The 19,574-nt window shown below is 35.7% G+C and overlaps 2 protein-coding genes across 3 annotated transcripts; one reads left to right on the forward strand and one right to left on the reverse strand.

Moving 5' to 3' along the window:
* Positions 1-391: 391 nt before the first annotated feature.
* Positions 392-2,041, reverse strand: LOC136819131 (uncharacterized). Its single transcript, XM_067075307.1, has 2 exons — positions 1,197-2,041; positions 392-693 (listed from the first exon to the last, which is right to left on the reverse strand). The coding sequence occupies exons 1-2, from the start codon at positions 1,964-1,966 to the stop codon at positions 453-455; spliced, it is 1,011 nt and encodes a 336-aa protein (XP_066931408.1). The 5' UTR covers positions 1,967-2,041; the 3' UTR covers positions 392-452.
* Positions 2,042-3,942: 1,901 nt separating this feature from the next.
* LOC136819176 (homeobox-like protein HDP1) lies at positions 3,943-11,398 on the forward strand. Of its 2 annotated transcripts, none has more exons than XM_067075385.1 (3): positions 3,943-4,236; positions 6,568-10,658; positions 11,261-11,398. In XM_067075385.1, the coding sequence occupies exons 2-3, from the start codon at positions 6,576-6,578 to the stop codon at positions 11,342-11,344; spliced, it is 4,167 nt and encodes a 1,388-aa protein (XP_066931486.1). In that variant the 5' UTR covers positions 3,943-4,236; positions 6,568-6,575; the 3' UTR covers positions 11,345-11,398. The 2 variants fall into 2 exon arrangements, with proteins under 2 accessions (XP_066931486.1, XP_066931487.1); XM_067075386.1 differs by lacking the exon at positions 3,943-4,236 and adding an exon at positions 5,709-5,736.
* The last annotated feature ends 8,176 nt before the right edge of the window (positions 11,399-19,574 follow it).

Below are 19,574 nucleotides of genomic sequence, written 5' to 3' on the forward strand. Positions count from 1 at the left end.
GCGCTACATTTTTATGATGTAATCTTTTTTCCAAGCAAAAAGGATTGAAGTCAAAAAGTGCGATCGCAGCGCGCGCAAGTGGAGACCGGCCTTTATACTCCATTATGTACTTTCTATCGCAGCTTCAAGAATTAATAAAAGACATCTTTATAAGGTCCATGTTTGGAATAAAACTCAATAATTAACAACGTAGGGAAGTTGCCTAATAAAAGAAAGGACTAGAACAAACTCAAATATCGGTCCCCTCATCGGAAAAATGGTTTAAATTACTCGATCCCTAATTCGAATCTTTCTCTAATACGAATAAACCTTTTGGTTCCTTGAAGATCGAATTAGAGAGAGTCAACTGTGAAAAAGAATAACAATAAGGTAATTATAGACTAAAACCAGGGTATTTAAAACAAAATAAGGGATCATTCTAAGGGTAAACATCTAAAGATTACTTCTATCCGTTATTTCTTTTTCTCGTCATCTCCACCCAATAAAACTCTTTTCAATGGCATCACAACCAAAACAGCAACACCTGCCACCGCCCATATAATAATTCCAACTAACATCATTTTATCCATAATGTCTGCAAAGAATCCTGGGTTGATTTCTTTTAAATCGAAGTATTTAGTTTTCATGACGAGGAACGGTGGCATCATCACCACACTGGTCACAACCAAAGATATGAAACATCCTGTCACACATCTAAAAAGGAAAACAAAAAGTAAAATTAAAACACATAGCCTGTGGTCAAATACAGTTTGAGGGGTAGTAAAGGTGATTTGAATAGTCAAATACAGTTGACGCTTTTGCGATCCTTATAGAAGATTCTGGTATTTTTGAATTTTCTTTTTTAGTTTTGGTCCAAAAGATTAATATTTTCAACTTTCGTTACATTGGCACCTTTTCAGGATTGACCAAAGAGACCTTCAAAGTATTAAAATGTGACTTTAAACTGTATGGACACATCCGACAGAAATTTGCCGTAGTAGTTTCCCAGAGACGAGGTAAAAGTTATACAATTAACTCTCGCTTATTCGAATTTCTATTATGTCGAATATTTCTATAATTCGAACTGGTTTCCAGTCCCCGTTAAGGAGAAACCCTCTTAAAATACTTTCTTTAATTCGAATTTCTCTGTAATTCGAACCATTAAGATTCTCCGATTAAATTCGAATTAGCGAAGGTCAAATGTATTCTTTACTAACCTTGGGGCCACACAATGACATTCACATTTCTCCGGATCGGTTGCTCTAAAGTATGTCACAAAACCTTTATAAAAGACTATCCCTACAACCAATATGAAATTGATATTCATTGAAATACTACTCCCCAACAAAATTCCATCAATGTCTTCTTGGCTCCGGCACGTCGGCGTCTTAAAACATTGCCAACATCCAAGACCAGCTGAGCCACGTTTAACAGCATACAGTCCAACAATACACGACATGATTGCTGTATCGCAAGGAAAAGTCGCTAAATTGAACGTTGCACCTTTGATTTTATCCCATATACATGGTAACTCGTTCCCCATTTTGTCTGTATCCCTGGTAACTGGGCATAAACAAAGACGTAAATTAACAACAATTCCAATCACAAATGCTATAACTGCAATGCCATAAAATCCCAGTAATAAAAAGAAACTCATATTGAAGTTAATTAACAATGAATCTAATTCATCTTGCTTAATAGCCTTTTTCATATTACATAATCCGATTTTAGCAGCTCTGGTTAACGCTTTGGTCGTTTCGGTATCTTTAATCGGTAACGGGGTCGTCGTAAAATTAGATGTTAAATTCAAATTAAAAGTACCGATCCTTTTGTCTGAACCTTGTAAAATTGCAGCGTAATCTACCAATGATGCGAGTGCGTCCATGACAGCTAGATAATGTGCGGCTAATGTGACTAGCCTGAATACCATTAATTTAATGTATCTTTTGAGTTGTAATTTATCGATATCATCAACGCTGAACGGCATCTTCTACGCAAGGTTTGTTTTTGAGTCAAATCAATATGTTGATGTGGTTCTCTCTTATTATTTAGTAGATACGACTTCCAGGGTGTCCAATTTTTTTGCGTATTCAACGTATGTGTGAACCTGCCATTTCCTTCGCAAGATTTTATTTTGATATATTCGATCAAATTTATCTGGTAAATTTTTCAAGTTGTCCTTTTTCTAAATTTCGCTCTTTTTTTACCAATTGGTCCCGTTAAAAAAGTGATGTAATCTTTTAGGTATACACAATGGAGGAGATCCTTTAGTCTATATAAGATCAAGACTCCAAAAGGTTACGCTCTCCAACGCAACGTTACGATTTCTCTTATCGTTATACAAGTCAATTATTTTCATTAAATATTCAACGATGTTTCTTATTTGAGAACTTCAGTATATTTCAATGAAAATGAAAATATTCAGAATTTTTTAATAATTCATTTTTTATCGATTCAAATGTTCAATCATGAATAATTTGTATTGATTGAAGTGAGATTTTCTCGCTTAGCTTTCCCGATATACGGGTAAGAAGGAAAGCGGGATCTGCTTTTGCTAGTAAAGCCTGTTAGCAAAAGCTGTTTGTAAATATTTTAAAAAAAGTTAAATTTTGCCTAGTCGCCTGATGACGTCATCTGGCAGGTGTCAAGGTAATATAATTGATGACGCCGAAACGGCTAGTATTACTTTAATTACTTTACTCGGGTAATACGCAGATTGCCTACCAATGAATCCACTTGAAATTGATTTATGCTAAAACCACTCTAATTGGCTCACTAGCGAAATTAAACCCCGGCGAAATTTTTCAAATATGCCCAATGAAGTACTCAGGATATTTAAAAAAGTTTTAAATTTTTTAAATCTTAAATAATTAAATTTTTTAAGTCTTCGGACAATCTTAACTCTTTGAGTTTTAAGCCTAAAAATGTTCTTAACATGCTCTTATTTTGACCATTTTGTGAATATTTTTGACCATTTTCCTAAGAAATAGGGTGTTTTTCAGTCCACAAAGCCTTAAAATGTTCTTAACTTGTTCTTAACATTTTGGCCAGCGAAGCCTTACGTGTATATTTTTTGCATTTCAAATCATGTGGAATCAGGGTATGTTTCAAATTGCAAATAAAGTCTTTATCAAGTGTCATCAAGATTTGCATCACTAGATACAACACACATCTGATGAGCTGTCGCCGAAGAGGGTAGCAAGAAATGGAATTACACAAATTGCTGTTTTATCGCTTAACCTAATCTTGCGGTTATTAAACTGTTACATTTTTTCAAAGATCAAGCGCTCTGATACAAACACCCATTTTAAATGAAAATTTAACGCCATGTTCTTTCAACGTCGGAATAACATCCTATTTTTGTATTTTACCAAGTCAGGAATGTCCTTAACTGCCCGCTTTCTTTATTTTTATAAGAACTGGTAAACAGGCCCGATGCAACCGTAAAAGTGGGGAGGCTGAAGGCTTAAAATGAGATAAAATTCGCTAGGAATTTGAGAAAAAATTTCATTCGCTCTAAAGTGGGTAGGCTGGAGTCTCCCCAGTCTTCCCGCTTCCACCGGGCCTTGTAAATCAATCCTGACTTTGATTTGTTCTTATATTTTCGTGATCTGCAGGTTTTAATATTCTTAAACTGTTCTTGAATTATGCTTATTTGTCATAATTGCTCTAAATCTGTTCTTAAAAGTTTTGACGCAAATTCTTGTGGGTCTTATGTTCTTACAAAAAAGAGAAGTGTAGTAATTTTTGCTTACAATTTTTGTTTGTGTCACTTTAAAAATGGTTTGTGTAATTTTTTTAAATGTTCCGATGTTTCTAAAAGATTTGGTTGGTTGATAGCGATATACTGGCCTTTTTACAATAGATGCTATCTGACTATATGCACAAATGCGAGTTTAGTATACTTCTTAAAACACTGTTACAAAAATTGCAGCCAATCTCTAACGAGCTTCTAAGAAAAGTAGTACGTTGTTAGCTCTACAGCTCCAGCAACGACTCACCGTTTTGTTATTTCTTATCGTTCTACATGTGAGAAAGTATAAGAAAGAAGATAGCTTGATAGGCTGTAGTACGTAATCAATAGTAAGTGTCAGGATGGACACATACTTAACCTTGAAATGTGGGTATTGATATCACGTTTTAAACCCTTTGGTTACAAATGAAGATTTTTGTTGCCATTCTGTGGCTGCTTGAGCTTCTGTTGATTGTAGTCGAGAAGAAAAGAACTCATGGTCACAACCCTGTTTTAGTTTAAAGGTATGTTAAATGTATGTTTTAGCAACAAAAATTTATTTCTAATACCCTTTTTTGACATTTTCTATTTTAGACCACGTTCACACACTGCTCCGAAACGAAATGAAGCCATTCTTATTGGTTACATTAAAGCGTTACGTCACTTCTAACCAATAGAATGGTTCATTTTGTTTCGGAGCGAAACGGAACCGTTACGTGCGAACATAGTCTTATTCTATGAGACCCTTCTCGAGTGGACCCTTCAATTTGCGCAATCACTGTATTTGTGGGTCAGAATTAATAAACATAAACGTAAAGGCCGGTCTCCATTTGCGCGCGCTGCCATCGCACCTTTTGGCTTCAATCCTTTTTGCTTGGAAAAAAGATTACGTCATAAAAATGTAGCGCACGCTCGAAAGTAAAGTTGAACTTTTTTCAACCGTTACGTCAGATTACGCCAATGAAGTTGCTTCATTTTTCTTTTGACCAATAGCGTGGAAGCTTTGCTCGAGAAAGTGCGATCGAAGCGCGCGCAAGTGGAGACCGGCCTTAACGAATCACAAACTAGAAGTTTCAGACTGTTGGGCAAGTCGAAGAGGTGGCTACCAACATATCAGGATCGGGTGGTTGTTTTAAGATATGCACATTTTTTTTAAGAAACTAGTTTTACCAAACAGCCTCAATGTTTCTAAGGAAATCGGCCTTTTGAGCCTTAAATGTTTCTTACACGTTTCTAAACTTTTTGACATGACCAGCCTTATGGAAGGCTGGATTGGAATGTTCTTTAAAAAAACGAATTAAAAATGTTATTTTCTCATTTCCAGCCTCAGCATGTTTCTTAGTTTTTAGGTATTCTGAGCCTCATGCTTCTTAAAAGTGTGTTTCTAAAAAAAACGTGTATTCTAAGCATGTTCTTTGTGCTTATATTCTTAAAAATTACTCATATTTTGGTGTCGATAAGAACAGATTTTTAGTAGAGTCTGCAAAAAAGGCGTAGAAAAGAATTTCTGGTCAGAAGGGGGGGCTCAAGAATGCTCAAACAGCTTTAGATAGACCTCAATCTCAAAAAGCAAGCAAGGAAGTTTACATGAAAGTACAGAATTTGACATAAGCAAAGGTTAACCGGCTAAAAAAGGTACCTGGCCCCGCACTGAATACGCCACTGTATTTAACCTCAGCCCCGGGGGGGGGGGGGGGTAGGGGGGTACTAGGTTTCTCGGATGAGGGGTGGTATGTGCGGACGGGAACTCCGAAAACCGACCCTTAGTGAAACCAGATTTTTAGTGAAAAATGCCACTTAGAGAGACTTTTTTGAACAATTTTCTTCGACTTTTGAAAATAATGTCTTACCCGAAAATCCCCCCTCAGGCCTCTGTATGTTTCTCTACAATGTTCTTTATTTTTAATTCTCTGAAACCTTTTATTTTGAAATTACAGGTGAATTTCGAAGCGATGGAATATTATCTAAATACCACCAAAAGGAAGTTTTCATAAATTGAACTGGTTTAATCCTTTCTGATTAAGGTAATTAATTATGATTTTAATCTCTAATTATGGTGTAAATCAATTTCAGATTTTCGGATTTCGGATCAATTCTTAAAAACAAAATTTTACCAGTCTAAACTTTCAGGAAACTTTGCCTCTCTTTGCCACTCAACGTTAAGTTACATTCCATATTTGACCGTGAATCTGAATTTCAAGGAAAGATCACTTACGTAAAGTATCTTTCTCTCAACGATTTTATTTGTATACGCGTTTGATTAGATCAATTTTCTTTAACACAATGCTCGATTGTTGCTGAAAGCTATAAGAACAAGTTAAGATAATTCAAGAATGGGATTTTAGAAATAGTTTTAAAATTAAGTTAAACTACATTTTTTGAATCCTTTCAAGTCGATAAGTAAGTAGTGTTAGAACAGTTTTGGAAAAGTTAAGCCTGAAAATCGCGAACAAATGAAAATAACTGTTCCTTTTACTGGCTCTTATAAAAAAAGTATATAATCCATTAGCCCAACCCATGGCAAATCTCATAATTATGGCAATATCATATTTGAAGCTTACGTTAGGATTTTCAACATCAAGGAATTTTTTGTGCATTTCATTGTTTACACTCTTAGTTCTTTGTCCATTATTATAATTGAACACTTTTTGAGCCGTATTTTCAAAAAAAGCTGGAGGTAAAAAGTTGACTGGAATAACTGTAAATATAACAGAGCTCCCGTTTTGTGGAGAGGTTTCGGATTAGTAGTACACTCAGTACGGTGTGTACCAGTTAAACTGCAAAACTTTTTTCTCATCTGCTTATAATTTGGAGAAAACTTGATTTTCATTTTTACTACTTTTCCATCTTTACAGGTTCAACGATGGAGACATTCCTACTGGTGGACCCTGATAAACTCTCGCAACCGTACACCGAAATCATCAAATATGCTACCATTGTCGGCCGAGAGGATCCTGAAGGAACCCGAGCTCGTTATTTCGATCCTGTTCAAATAATTTCACTCGAAGAAGACGGATGCTCTAACACTGATCAGTCACCAGACAGTATGTATAGAGCTTTACATAATGAGAATGTAAATGTGAACAATACCTTAAACAGTGAAATTGTCCATCAGGTTCAAGTTTCAGACATTTCTTCATACGATGTGAACCTAGCCTTAGATGACAAATGCGAGACCGTGAAAGTAGCAACTATTATCAGACCTGGCGATGTAAATGTGCCCTTAAAAGACAGAGAAAATGGTATAAACACAACTGTTAGAGTCCAAAAGGGCCTTGTTGCTGATGACATAAACAACAACGATTTACGAAATGATTCATGCAACACTGATTTGGTTACAAAGGATATGACCATTTCTGAATTATTACATGATGACAAATCTAACAATTTCTATGATAAAAAACCTTCACCTCGTACGATAGTCATAGAGGAAATCCACTGCGATGTCGAGACTATATATGAAGTCAATTCGGCACCTTCAATAGACTTTGGAATGTTGGATACACTGGATCAATTCGAGGAAATAGTTAAAACTGAAACGACAATTATTGAAATTAGCTATTCTACGACGACTACAACAACAACGGCAACATCGGAATTTGTCGGAGAACTTATTGAAAATATACCGAATTCGGAATTTGAAAGCTGGACAATTACTGTCGACAAAAGTATGGATAATAACCAGAAAATGGTCAATCCTTTGACCGACTTTTCGATTCAATCGATTCAGAAAGATACTAAAAATTTAGATCTACGTCCAAAGAAAATTATTATCGATGAAGAAATTCTCGTAGAACGTAACGCAAACAATGACATGCTTTCACCAAAACATTTTGATAATGATATTCAAACAGTATTAGATCTGGAATGCGATATCTCTCAAGTATGCGATAACTCAGGCATGGGTGTATTTGAAACAGCAGAAGTAAATAACACTCATATTATGGAAAGAGGATTAATACAAGATGTTGTTGAGCCATTGAAGGAGAATTTACTTTATAATCCTTCATCGCTTAATACAGACAGAAAGGATTTAAAACAAGCTGTAAAGCAGCATGCATCAATTGAGGAACTACAAGGATTTATGAATTCAAATAATTCAAATGACTCTATCTCGACTACTTTGTATTGGCATGAGAGTTCTCAATCTCTCGATAATTCTGTCGTAGAAGACTCGTCGTCTCCAGGAAAAAAAATCGAGGGTGCGTTCACTCTTGATAAATCGACACGCGACTTGGAGCCAACCGACCAATCAACATCTGACTTTGTACCGGCCGACCAATCCACAACTGACTTAGAACCGAACTCACCACAAACTCTTCAATCCGAAAGCTTAGAGACTCACGGAAATCCAACTATTTCTACGTTTTCGCAAGAGACGGCAGAGATTCAATCATCTGCATCATTAACCCCAATGACGCAATCATTCAACTGTAATTACCATAGCTCCAAACAGATTAATGACCAATTAACGCAAAAAGCCGGTAATGAGCTAATTACGGAAATGCGGAATACATGTATTACGGAAATACCGGAAATTGACAATGATGGTAAGATTAGCTTTACCGATGTTGCCAAAAGTGTGTCGGAAATGGAAGAAGAAAAACTACGTTACAGTGAAGCTAATATTGATAATTCCATTTCAGAAGATATTGTAGAGACAGTAGTTGTTGATCAACAGAGCCTTGTTACTTGTTCACCTGACTTTGGAGCCTCCATTGGAAAGGAGCTGTCACTGGATCCAAGTGTTGATGTTAACGATTTGATTATTTCGCAAGATTCAACTAAAACTGATGAGGACTTAACAAGTCATTCCAACGTGTCAACGACTCTCAAAGTTAAAGACAAAAATCGTGAAAACGTGATTGTTGGCTCTGACGTCATCAACGGTTTTAATAATAATGATGAATTGCTAGAATCTGAGGATATTTCCAGACGAACTGTTGAACCACATTACCAAAACAGTGTTAGTGATATTGCTGGAAAAGATACACGGTCAAAGGAAAATCTTGATTCACAAACCAACGTAGACAACTCTGGTGGTAGTCTTGACCTCGTTTCGTTTGATACTTCTAAAACAGAGTCAAAAAGCCAAGAATTGACAGGTACTGATTCAGAAATTCAAGAGTTGGATCCTTGTTCGCAGTTCGAGATTGTTCACAAAGTGATGCCTCAACCACCATCATCATCATCATCCATGAACTCTGATGAATATGATTTCTATCTACCCTTCAACATCATGCCAACTATTTGTGAAGAGGAGACGGTTACTTCTACCAATCAAATCAAAGAAATTGGAAGAGTGACCAATCAGAGCCACGGAAATAACATGTCAACCAATCAGGAGAAGGATAGCCTGAAATCAGCCAATTGTATTGAAGAGGAAGCCCTTACCTTTAAGGATACAGAGTTTGCTGAAATCGAAAACCAGATCGCAATCCAAAATAACAATGTATCAAATCACCTCAGATCTGATCAAATCATATACCGAAAGACGGAATCTGATGATAATAAGCTCCTACATCCTAAAGAGAACGTGACCTTACAACTAAACGAGACGGACATCAAAGACACCTACAACAACAACGATCAGGAAGATGATAATGACCACGCTTTTGACAACAGTCAAGTTTTAACAGTCACTCCAACTGCATTCCGAAATAAACATGATAGCGGGTTTGTTGAATTATACTCGAGTGACGAAGAAGGTGTATATTCAGTGGTCCCTATTGACGATATAGATTCTAACAAGACTACAGAGTTCTGTAATCCAGCAGTGAGCCCAGAACAGACAAATTTTACCGAATCTACGGACAATTGTATTGTACCGATTGATGATCTTGCTTTCGAAACACCAGGGAATGCCATAGTTGTAGATTTAACTGGAAGGACTGATACAGACTTTGTAAGGATTGATTCTTCAGAATTTTACAATTTTGATGACTCTGTAACATTAGATTGTGATATAACTGGAGATAAGAAAGACATTATTTCCCAACATCAAAACGAGCTGAACAAGGATGAGGATGAGTTGATAATCCCATATTCTCAATGTCCAGATATCGTCTTTGAGGATTCGGATTGCGAAGAAGGGGAATCACCAATCGACACCTTATCTTCGCCGGAACGAAAAACGAAAAAGGGTAAATCGAGGATAGCTAGCCTCTTGCAGCGTTATTTCAAACGCCCTGCCGTCGCTACGACATCGAGTATTAGTACTAAAGATTATTTTTCACCCACTAAAAACTCGAAGAATATATTAGATACGGAATACGAGGAGAATCGGCAAGCAACGACTAGTAGTCCATTAACATTCAGAATGCGAATGTTGTCGTTAAAACGTAAACGTCTTGCCGACAACTTTTTCGGCGGTCGAGGGCGAGAAATGTCGTTTTCTAACGACGATGAAAACTCGTCCGTCATTTTAACCTCTTATACAATGACGGAGAATGAAATGGACCAATATTTTGTTGATTCGCAACGAATGGAACAGTCGGGAGTTCCTGAAGAAATATCGTCGGTCACCGAGAATTATCCATTCATCTTGCGACCGTTAACGTCAAACGACTCTGTAAACCGCCAACTTTTTTACACGGGACCCGAAATTTCACATGTTCAAAACAATGATAGTAGCGGAACGAATCTCTCTACAACCGAGAAAGAACTAGGAAGTACGGAATATTTTGAGACTTCCACAGACCAGAGTGATGTATCTGATAGGATTAACGACTCTAACGATAAAGATCTCCAAGTTGCAGATGCCATGACCATATTCAATACAAAAGATATTTCAAAAACTGATAATGATGACCCAAAGTCATTACCAGATAATTGGACTGTTTCTGTTGATTCTACCGCTGTGGAGATGATTGACGAGAACAATAATTTTGAGCTTGATTCGATACCACTTGATGATGAAGCGTTGGAGAAGAAAACTAAGTTTCAGGTAACTTGTTCTTAAATACCTATAATCTAGCTCATATAGATATCCGAGCGATACATAATCTCCCTAAAATTTTAACTCTATCTGACCTCCAAGTTCACTTCCAAATTTTAGACGATAGGGCGAATATTGTCCTTGCCCAATTTTTTTTTTGGAGCCGAGAAATCTGATTTTTTTAAATAGAATCTTATTCATCCGGCTAATGGGCCGTTCCATTTTATATCTATACAGGGGGGTGGACGAACATTTCCAGGGGATAATAGGAGGGTTTAAGGGAGTTGTTTTTCATTTTTCCAGGGTGTAAAAACTTATTCTAAAATTTCCAGGGGGTAAAAGACCGATTTTAGTTCGTCCAACCTCACTTTCAAGGTATGAAAAGAATTTTTCCAAGGGTTCTTTTGCAAATTTTGCCATTTTCCAGGGATATCCACACATTTCTAAGAATTTCTTGTTGCCTTGAAAAGGTTCGTCCACCCTCTCTTTACGGAAATTTAATGGAACAGCCCGCCAATTTTCAACATATTAAACTTGGAGTAGGAAATGGATTTTTAATTTTTTGAAAAAATTCTTTTAAGTCCAACGTTTATATCTTTTCTTTCTTTCAGCCGGATATAGCTGCAACTCAAAGAAGACTGACCACTTTGATACCGAAACATATGTTACTGGAATGCGATATGGGTTGTATATAATTATAAATTAAAGTAATTTGGTTAGTGCAACAGTATCTGGGCAGTACAAGATAACAGTTATATACATATGTTTTTTATAATTACGCCAATTTTTCCTCTCTCTAAGAACCGATTTTTGATTTTTTGCAGGAACATACCCGTCACCTCTCAAACCTCGTAACCCCCAACCCGGGAGATTTCATCATAACAAGGTGGAATGTTATCCCATAATGAACTCAAATGTTCTCAAAATTTTAGGGTTTTACTTCACTTTTTGTAGAATATTTTTCAGGTTTACGCGCCTATTCCTTCTTCGACAACGATCTCTTTAATTTTTATCTTTCTTCTAACACTGAAATACTGCGAGAGAGCATTTAACATATTTCCTGAAATCGATTATTCCATGAGAGAAACGTAGAATATTAACATACTTCTTGAAATCGATTATTCCATGAGAGAAACTTAGAATATTCGAATTTCATGAAATTGATCATCCCGCGTCAAAAACGCGTTTAATTCGAACAATACTCTATAAACAAAACAATGAAATCTATCGGCCAACGCGGGAAAATCGAATGTTTTGTTGTTTTTCTTACCACGTTTCTGACGAAGATTCTTTCATGTTGTTTGTGTCAAAAGCTGCTTGACCGCTACGAAATCTAACTTCTGAGTGTTATTTTTTTCGAGAAATGAAATTGGTTTTCACGCATGCAAAAAGGTATGAAGCATTTTTCTTCACTGTTTAATTTTTCATGTTTATATATTCTTCTAAATCAAAGAGAAAAGGAGGAGGGGGTCTTCTCAAAAGCGTATGCTTGCGTAAAGGGGGAGGGGAGGGGTCAAAGGAAAATGTACGTATGCAGAGAAAAAAAATTTTGCTTGCTTTTCTTTCGACTTTTACGCTTCTTATATATTATACGCATCAAGGAAAAAAAGAAGTTTCTTAATAAACATTGAGTTTCATGTATGAAATAAAGGTCCGAACCAAACGGGGGGGTCGAATGAAAAAGTACGTACTTACCAGGGGGTATAGCCATTTGCGTACAGGGGGGGGGAGGGGGTACTCGATTTTCGACATTTTAGTGCGTGCTTACTATGTGGACCGCCCCGTACCTCACTTCGAAATTTTATTGTTTTCAAGCAGAAACTAAAAATCTAAACCTAAATATCTATCATTGAATGAAGCAATTAGCCAGTAACATTTGGAGGTTCTACTAAGGACTATTGAAGGAATCTTTTGGTTGAATTTCATTTCTTAACTGGTAACTTTAGCTCCATTAAATCATTTTCTATAAGAGCCCTCTTCTACAATCTCCTAGCTTTTCTTAAGGGCTCTAAAAGTTTCCTGTCCCATGATTTAGTATCTAGAATATTTCATCTAAATATTTATCAAATTTATTAATTATCATGCTTAGACATATATCTTGGACATATATTTGTAATCAATCATTTTGAGAAAATATAAAAATATGTTACTTTTCCATGTTAATAGAAATTTTTTGTACATAGCTCTAGAGCTCTTCAAGCCCAGTTAATTTTTTATGGCTAGCATCCGGGGTAGGGCACTCAAAGAAAACGACCGACCTGTACTTGCCCTTGAGGGTCCCTTTTCCAAGCTTCAAAGTACGCTTTAAGGGTCGAAATGAGCAAAGATGAGTAAAATTGCACTCTAAGAGTGTTTTCGAATCGAGTGCTTCCCGGGGCTAGCATACGTCCTTATAACTGCCTTCTTACAGAACCGGTAGGATTTTTTCAGCCAGTGGGGTAAAAAAAAATAATGGACCAAAAATCAATGTGGATATTCCCATGTTTTTTATGGCTGGGGATTTTAATTCCATTGTTTATAAGATTTAAATTATATTTCTCTGATTGACTTCAAAAATTGCGAGCGGACGGGGGTGTCGCCCGACTTTCGAACTTTGGACCCTTACCGGGACTAAAAAGGAGAAAACAAAGGAACATTTTGGGAATTTCACAACCCTTAGCGGGACAAATTTGACCAATTTTGACCAATTTTCGATCTTTCAGGGGGTAAAAAGTTTCCTATTTTTCCGATCCTTAGTGGGACTGAAATTAGATTTCCTGATTTTTCCGGCATTGTCTGAAAAAAAATCCCTTACGGAAACCTCTGCGATGAAGTATGTTTTATAAATAGCAACACTTCTCTCATCGTCTCCCCTCTCTCATCGTCTCCCCTCTCTCATCGTCTCCCCTCTCTCATCAATACTCCGTCGCAGCGGTCGGTTTGAAAAATCTCAAATGAGAAAAAACAATGACAACATACAGACCCTCTATGGCAATGAATTTTTAAATTAGCCGTAGATACTAGGTCTGTATACTGATACAGACATTGAAAACAATGGCAATAGAATTCAAATCCCCAGCCATGGGAATATCAATTATTTCCTCCCCCACTGGCTGAAAAAATCCTGCTGGGTCCGTGAGAGAGGTATGGGGTGTTAAAACGGTTATAAAATCAAGAAGAAAAATATTACAAATTTTTTAAATTGAAACTTATTTAGATTTTTTGTTTTTTTACACTATTTTTTGTATGTTAGATAATATATCAGGTGTGGGAACGTTGTTCCCGATGTGCTAGAAACTTGACACTTCATTTTTGATGCGTAAGTTCAGCAACAGTTTTGGCACCTTCCGTCTTCATTTGCATCTCCTATTTTAAGGAAGAACTTGTGTGTAAACTGAATTTAGTTATTTTCTCTATCTCTATTTGTTGAGTTATTGTTATTCTTTTTATTTGTCTCTGCATGGGTGGCTGGAAGATGCATTTGATACGTCGGATTTACGAGGAGGATATAGCTTTTTTAATCAAATTCCTGAAGATTTTCTTGGATTTTTTTGTCCCGCGACGGTGTACTCCCGGGGGGAGGGAGCCAGGCAAATTGGCCGACGGGTTTGTGCGGCGATTAAGGGTATCTTTTTTTTTGCGGAAATGCGCTGTGAGGGTGTACTTTTTGATCAAATGAACTGGGAAAAATTGCAAATTTTTTTTTTGCTCCAAAAGAGCTGAAAATTTTTGAAGAATGCACAGTAACTTTTATGAATTTCACCTGGTGCAAATTTCAAAGCAATTCTTTCGCTGCAGAAATTTGAAGACAGACTTTTATAGAAACCTTTGTGCACTTTTATGAATGAATTTCACTGTTTTGCAAGTTGTCGCTACGCAAAGCTTTCAAAATTTTTCGTTTTTAAATCGTATCTGCAGCATTATAAACGATCCAGTCTACAGAAATACCGTCAGTTGGTAAACCCACTGGAATAACTTAAAAGTTCAATTAACAGAGGGAATTTTTTTTAAATCTGACTTGAATTTACTTTTGAAATTTCATTTTGTAAGGTTTGAATAAATGGAAACGATAGCATTACAAGTTTACTTTGCTCATGTAAATATTTTAACACATTTCGTAATGTTTAGGTGTTTCGAAATTTTTGATGTCAAAATTTCATCATTTAAAAATTTTAAAGATTTGAATAATGTTTCGTTAAAAAATTGAAGAAAATCTTGTAGTGTTTGAAATTTTGTGACAGTTTTAGAAAAAATCCATCATAATTTTCTCAAATGACACGATTTTTTATAAAAACAAACTATATAAGAACATAAGGATGGCCAAAATGTTAAGAACAAGTTAAGGCTTTGTCGACACCGAATTTCATAGGAAAATGGACAAAAATTCTCAAAAAATGGCGAAAATAAGAAAATGTTAAGAACATTTTTAGGCTTAGTACTCAAAAAGTTAAGAACATCCCAAGGCTTCAAAAATTTTGGATGTTCTTAGAAAAAAACAAATTTTGACATCATAATCGGAAACATACTTACAATGTTCCACATAACTTTAAAATGTCAAAGTTTGTGTCCTGGGGGGGGGGATAATCTGAAAGCTATCATATGTCTGGACTAATGTTAGGGATTCAAAATTGGACCCCTTAGGGGTTACAGTGCAGAGAAAATTTAGCCAATTTTGAGTATTATTGGGTGAAAAAAGCAATTCTTACGGTGCAACAAATAACCGGGAAAAAAGCTATGACGTCTAGTTTAGGCTACTGGGATTGCAGCCTCTCTAGTCTTTGATTGAGAGATCGGTGTTGTTACATGGCTCTGTCTTTCGATGTTTGGTCCCATATTTTGAATTTTGAATAGTGAAAAGGGCGTTACCACATTTCAAAGGGTTTGATTGCTTTTTCTATGAAATGTGTCTTCTGGTTCAAAACAAGTTTGATTGTCGGTCTTTTCTATATTAACACTTATATAACTCAAGTTGTCTGTTTTCATGCGGTGTTATTGAGTATTCATTTTGTCCTTAGCAACCGTATTCAATATGGCATCTTGACTACAAAAACAAAGATTTTACTATTGAAAAGATTTTCAGGAGTTTATTATAAGAAAAATTCATAGAAAAATGACATACAAAAGGTGTAATATTTTCAAACAATCAAATCATTTTTGGCTTTTGAAAAAGGATTGGTGATTCGAAACGTATATTACCCTGAAAAATCGTTAAATTGAGTTATTCCCAGTAATAATTTATCCATAAGTTATCCCAAATACTTGATATTCTTATAACATGAAAAATTGATAGGAAATTTTAAAAAAGTGGTAAAATTAGATTTTTGATTATTTTGTCCTTTTTTAATCAAAGACCTATACCATGAATAAGAAATGAAATTGTCACTATATTTATTCATTACATTTTATGTATCAATTGATCGATTGACTTTTTTTTTCTTTCTTCTTTACCTCCTAAGATGCCAATATTTTTTATCAGTTTATGTTCAAGGCTGGTAGCTTAGATCGATGTTGGTTTTGATTTTAAAAGAATTTTCGTAAAATCTATAGTAGAGCTTGGAATCTTTTGGTTTTGTTACTTTAATGGGATAAAATTTTCGCCGGGATTAAATTTCGTGGGTTGAGCTCGTCCGCAAAATTTTAAGATTTTGGGTGTGTTAATTTCGTGGGCGGATGGCATTATCGGGAGACAATAATTATCATGATTGTGTGTCATTCTACTGCCAAATTGTACATAGTACTACATAGTTGCTGAAATACGCATTATCAGCGCTTCTTTGACCCCAGTTAATATTTTTAGTATTTGATTTGACATTTATTTTACCTTTGTTCAAAAATTTCGCGGACAAGGGTTTTCCAAATCTTTTTCGAATGATTTACTTCTCGGTAACCTGAGATTCGTGATTGTTTTCGGTATGTCCACCACGGTAATACTTTAAAGGGACGGGTGAGAACAAACGATCTGAATAAAGTATCTTGATTTCGTAAGGCCCGCTGAGCGAGAATTTGTTGAAGTAGTAATTCAATTTTTGACATGTTGATCAGAAAAGCTTTTTAATCGGGAAAAACTTTGTCACTTGTCTAGAAATTTCGTCACTTTTCCCCGACAAATTTTCCCCATTTAAGGTGTCAATTAATTTCTCCTTATTTGACATTTGAAAATTTTTTGAAGCCTTCCAATGTTCTTATTTTCACCACTTTGTGATCATTTTTGTCCACTTTCCCAAGAAATCAGGTGTTTTAGAATCCGCAAAGCCTTAACTTATGCTCAATATTTTGGCTATCAGAACTTTATGCTCTTATAAATAGCTTGTTCTCATAAAAAAACAAAAACCCCTGGTATTAAACCATATAACTAGGGAGTAGCCTAAATCAATGGAAACATTTAAACTTATGTAAATTGTTTATGACGAGTGAAAAATAAGAACATTCAATGTCTCCTATCAGGATTTAGATAGAAGTGTCATAAACACAGGGGGTTTGAATCGAATCCAAACAGTGATAGTGTTATACCCAACACGGCATGCTTTTAATCCCACCCCTATTTCTAGGTTATTTCATTCTCTCAATTTTTTACTTATTTTTTGATTTTATTAACTTAAATGAGTAATGAATGAAAGGAAATTTATTAATTTTTTGAGTAAATTTATTTTTGTGTGTTTTCAAATTTCAAATTTATGCGAATTTCTTATTCAAACCTAATTTTCAATTTTAAGTTTATATGTCAACTGAGTTTTGGTAAAAGTTCTGAAATATATGAGATAAATTCGTGAATCTGAATTACAGCTAGGACTTTTGCGTCTTTTTTAGTTTAGTTACATTTTAACACCCCCTTCTCACAGACCCGGTAAGATTTTTTCAGTCAGTGGGGATAAAATAAATCAGACTGAAACTCGATAGGGATTGAAATTCCCATGTTTTTTATGGCTGGGGATTTCAATCCTTTAGTTTTCAAGTCAGGAAATTCAATGGAGATGGAAAAAGTAGCATAATATTTTGCAGCGAGGATTGGTTTATTTAATCATTTTCAACGGGGACAAAAAAAGGAGGATAATTTTCCACTGGGGACGATATTTTGGCCAATGTTACCAGTGGGAAGGGGTCCCAGTTGGTCTGTTGGAAGGGGGTCAAAACGAAAAGGATTCTAAAAACTAAAGACCGGTTACAGAAGATTATTCTCAACTTCAGTTGAGCTAGAATCTGAGAATGTCTGTCTGTGTTTCTGTCATGTGTGTCTGTCACCAAAACTTTGGGGCAGTCTGGAGACTTCAAAAATGGTCTTATTGGGCTGAAATTTTGCACACTTGATCCTTGGGCAAATCCCTTGGGGTTTTTTTTTCATTTTTTCAAAATTTTGATTTTTGAAGCCTGGGGACGAGATTTTCGCCAAAACGAGGCTAAAACTTTAGGGCAGGCTGGAGACTTCAAAAATGGTCCGATTTGGCTGAAATATTGCACACTTGATCCTTGGGCAAATCCCTGGGGGTATTTTTTTCATTTTTTCAAAATTTTAATTTTTGGCGCCTGGGAACGAGTTTTTCGCCAAAACGAGGCTAAAACTTTGGAGCAGGCTGGAGACTTCAAAAATGGTCTGATTGGGCTGAAATTTTGCACACTTGATCCTTGGGCAAATCCCTTGGGGTGTTTTTTCATTTTTTCAAAATTTTGATTTTTGAAGCCTGGGGACGAGATTTTCGCCAAAACGAGGCTAAAACTTTGGGGCAGGCTGGAGACTTCAAAAATGGTCCGATTGGGCTGAAATTTTGCACACTTGATCCTTGGGCAAATCCCTTGGGGTGTTTTTTCATTTTTTCAAAATTTTGATTTTTGGGGCCTGGGGACGAGTTTTTAGCCTAAACGAGGCTAAAACCCAAAATGCTATAATTTTTCTTAAGCCATTAAGTTTACAATTGGGCCTACGAATGATTTCAAAGATACTGTTGAGCCAGTGCGGTTAGCACGTTCGACAGTTACAGTATTAGATAGAAGAAATAAAAACTCTGATCAAACCTTTTTCATCTTCTAGAATTATATTCTTAGATTCGTTTATATTGGGTTGACTAGCCAAAAATCACAATAAGATTACCTAGACAAATCTACCAGTCCATTAAAAAGTCCTTAGTTTCCTCCGGGCTTTATACAAGTCAAGATTATAGAAAAAGCAGGCCGTTCGGATATCGGATAGTCTAGTCTACCTGATGTCTTTGATAAGTTTCGATGGGATTTGAAATTAATTGTATAAGCCTATAACCGAAAAAGAAGATTAGATTAGTAACTTTGTTCCAATTTTCAATTGGGTCATTTGATACCCCTGGGAATGAATAATGACCTCCTGTTCTGTTAATCTTAAAGATGTCACAAGGTTGTTCATGAAATCTTGCTCAAAATTATTCTATTAGAAAACCTTTTTTTTTAAATATGATGGAATTTGAAAATTTTAGGTTTCGGCAGTCAAAGAGTTTTTAGGGACAAGGATTCCCCTGGTTTTCCTTAATTTTTGATTCTAATGTACATAGTATTTTGATAATTTTTTCACGCTTGACCTCTACGCAAGCACTCCTTTTTGGTTGAGTTTTTTTTGTGGTACCTTAAGGGAAGAAATTTTCGCAGAAGAAATTTTCGCGGAATTTAATTTCGCGAATTGGGGCGTAATTTGCGAAATTAAATTCCGCGAAACACACCAAAGTTGTTAAATCGCGAAATTAAATTCCGCGAAATTCGATTTTTTTCTTCTTCTTTTATTTTGTTGTTTTTGACCAGGTGTTACCAAAAAAGATGGACACAATTGATTTTTAAGCATTATAACGTGTATTTTTTATCAAATATAAACAAATATAAACAACTCCGTGATGCTTAAAAGTTAATCTAAGTTGATAACTTCTTTTCAATCGCGAAATTAAATTCCGTGAAACTTTTGAAATCGGCTCATTCGCGAAATTAAATTCCGCG

The sequence above is a fragment of the Clytia hemisphaerica genome, unplaced genomic scaffold, assembly GCF_902728285.1.
Source record: "Clytia hemisphaerica strain Z4C2 unplaced genomic scaffold, Clytia hemisphaerica genome assembly, whole genome shotgun sequence".
Lineage (NCBI taxonomy): Eukaryota > Metazoa > Cnidaria > Hydrozoa > Leptothecata > Clytiidae > Clytia > Clytia hemisphaerica.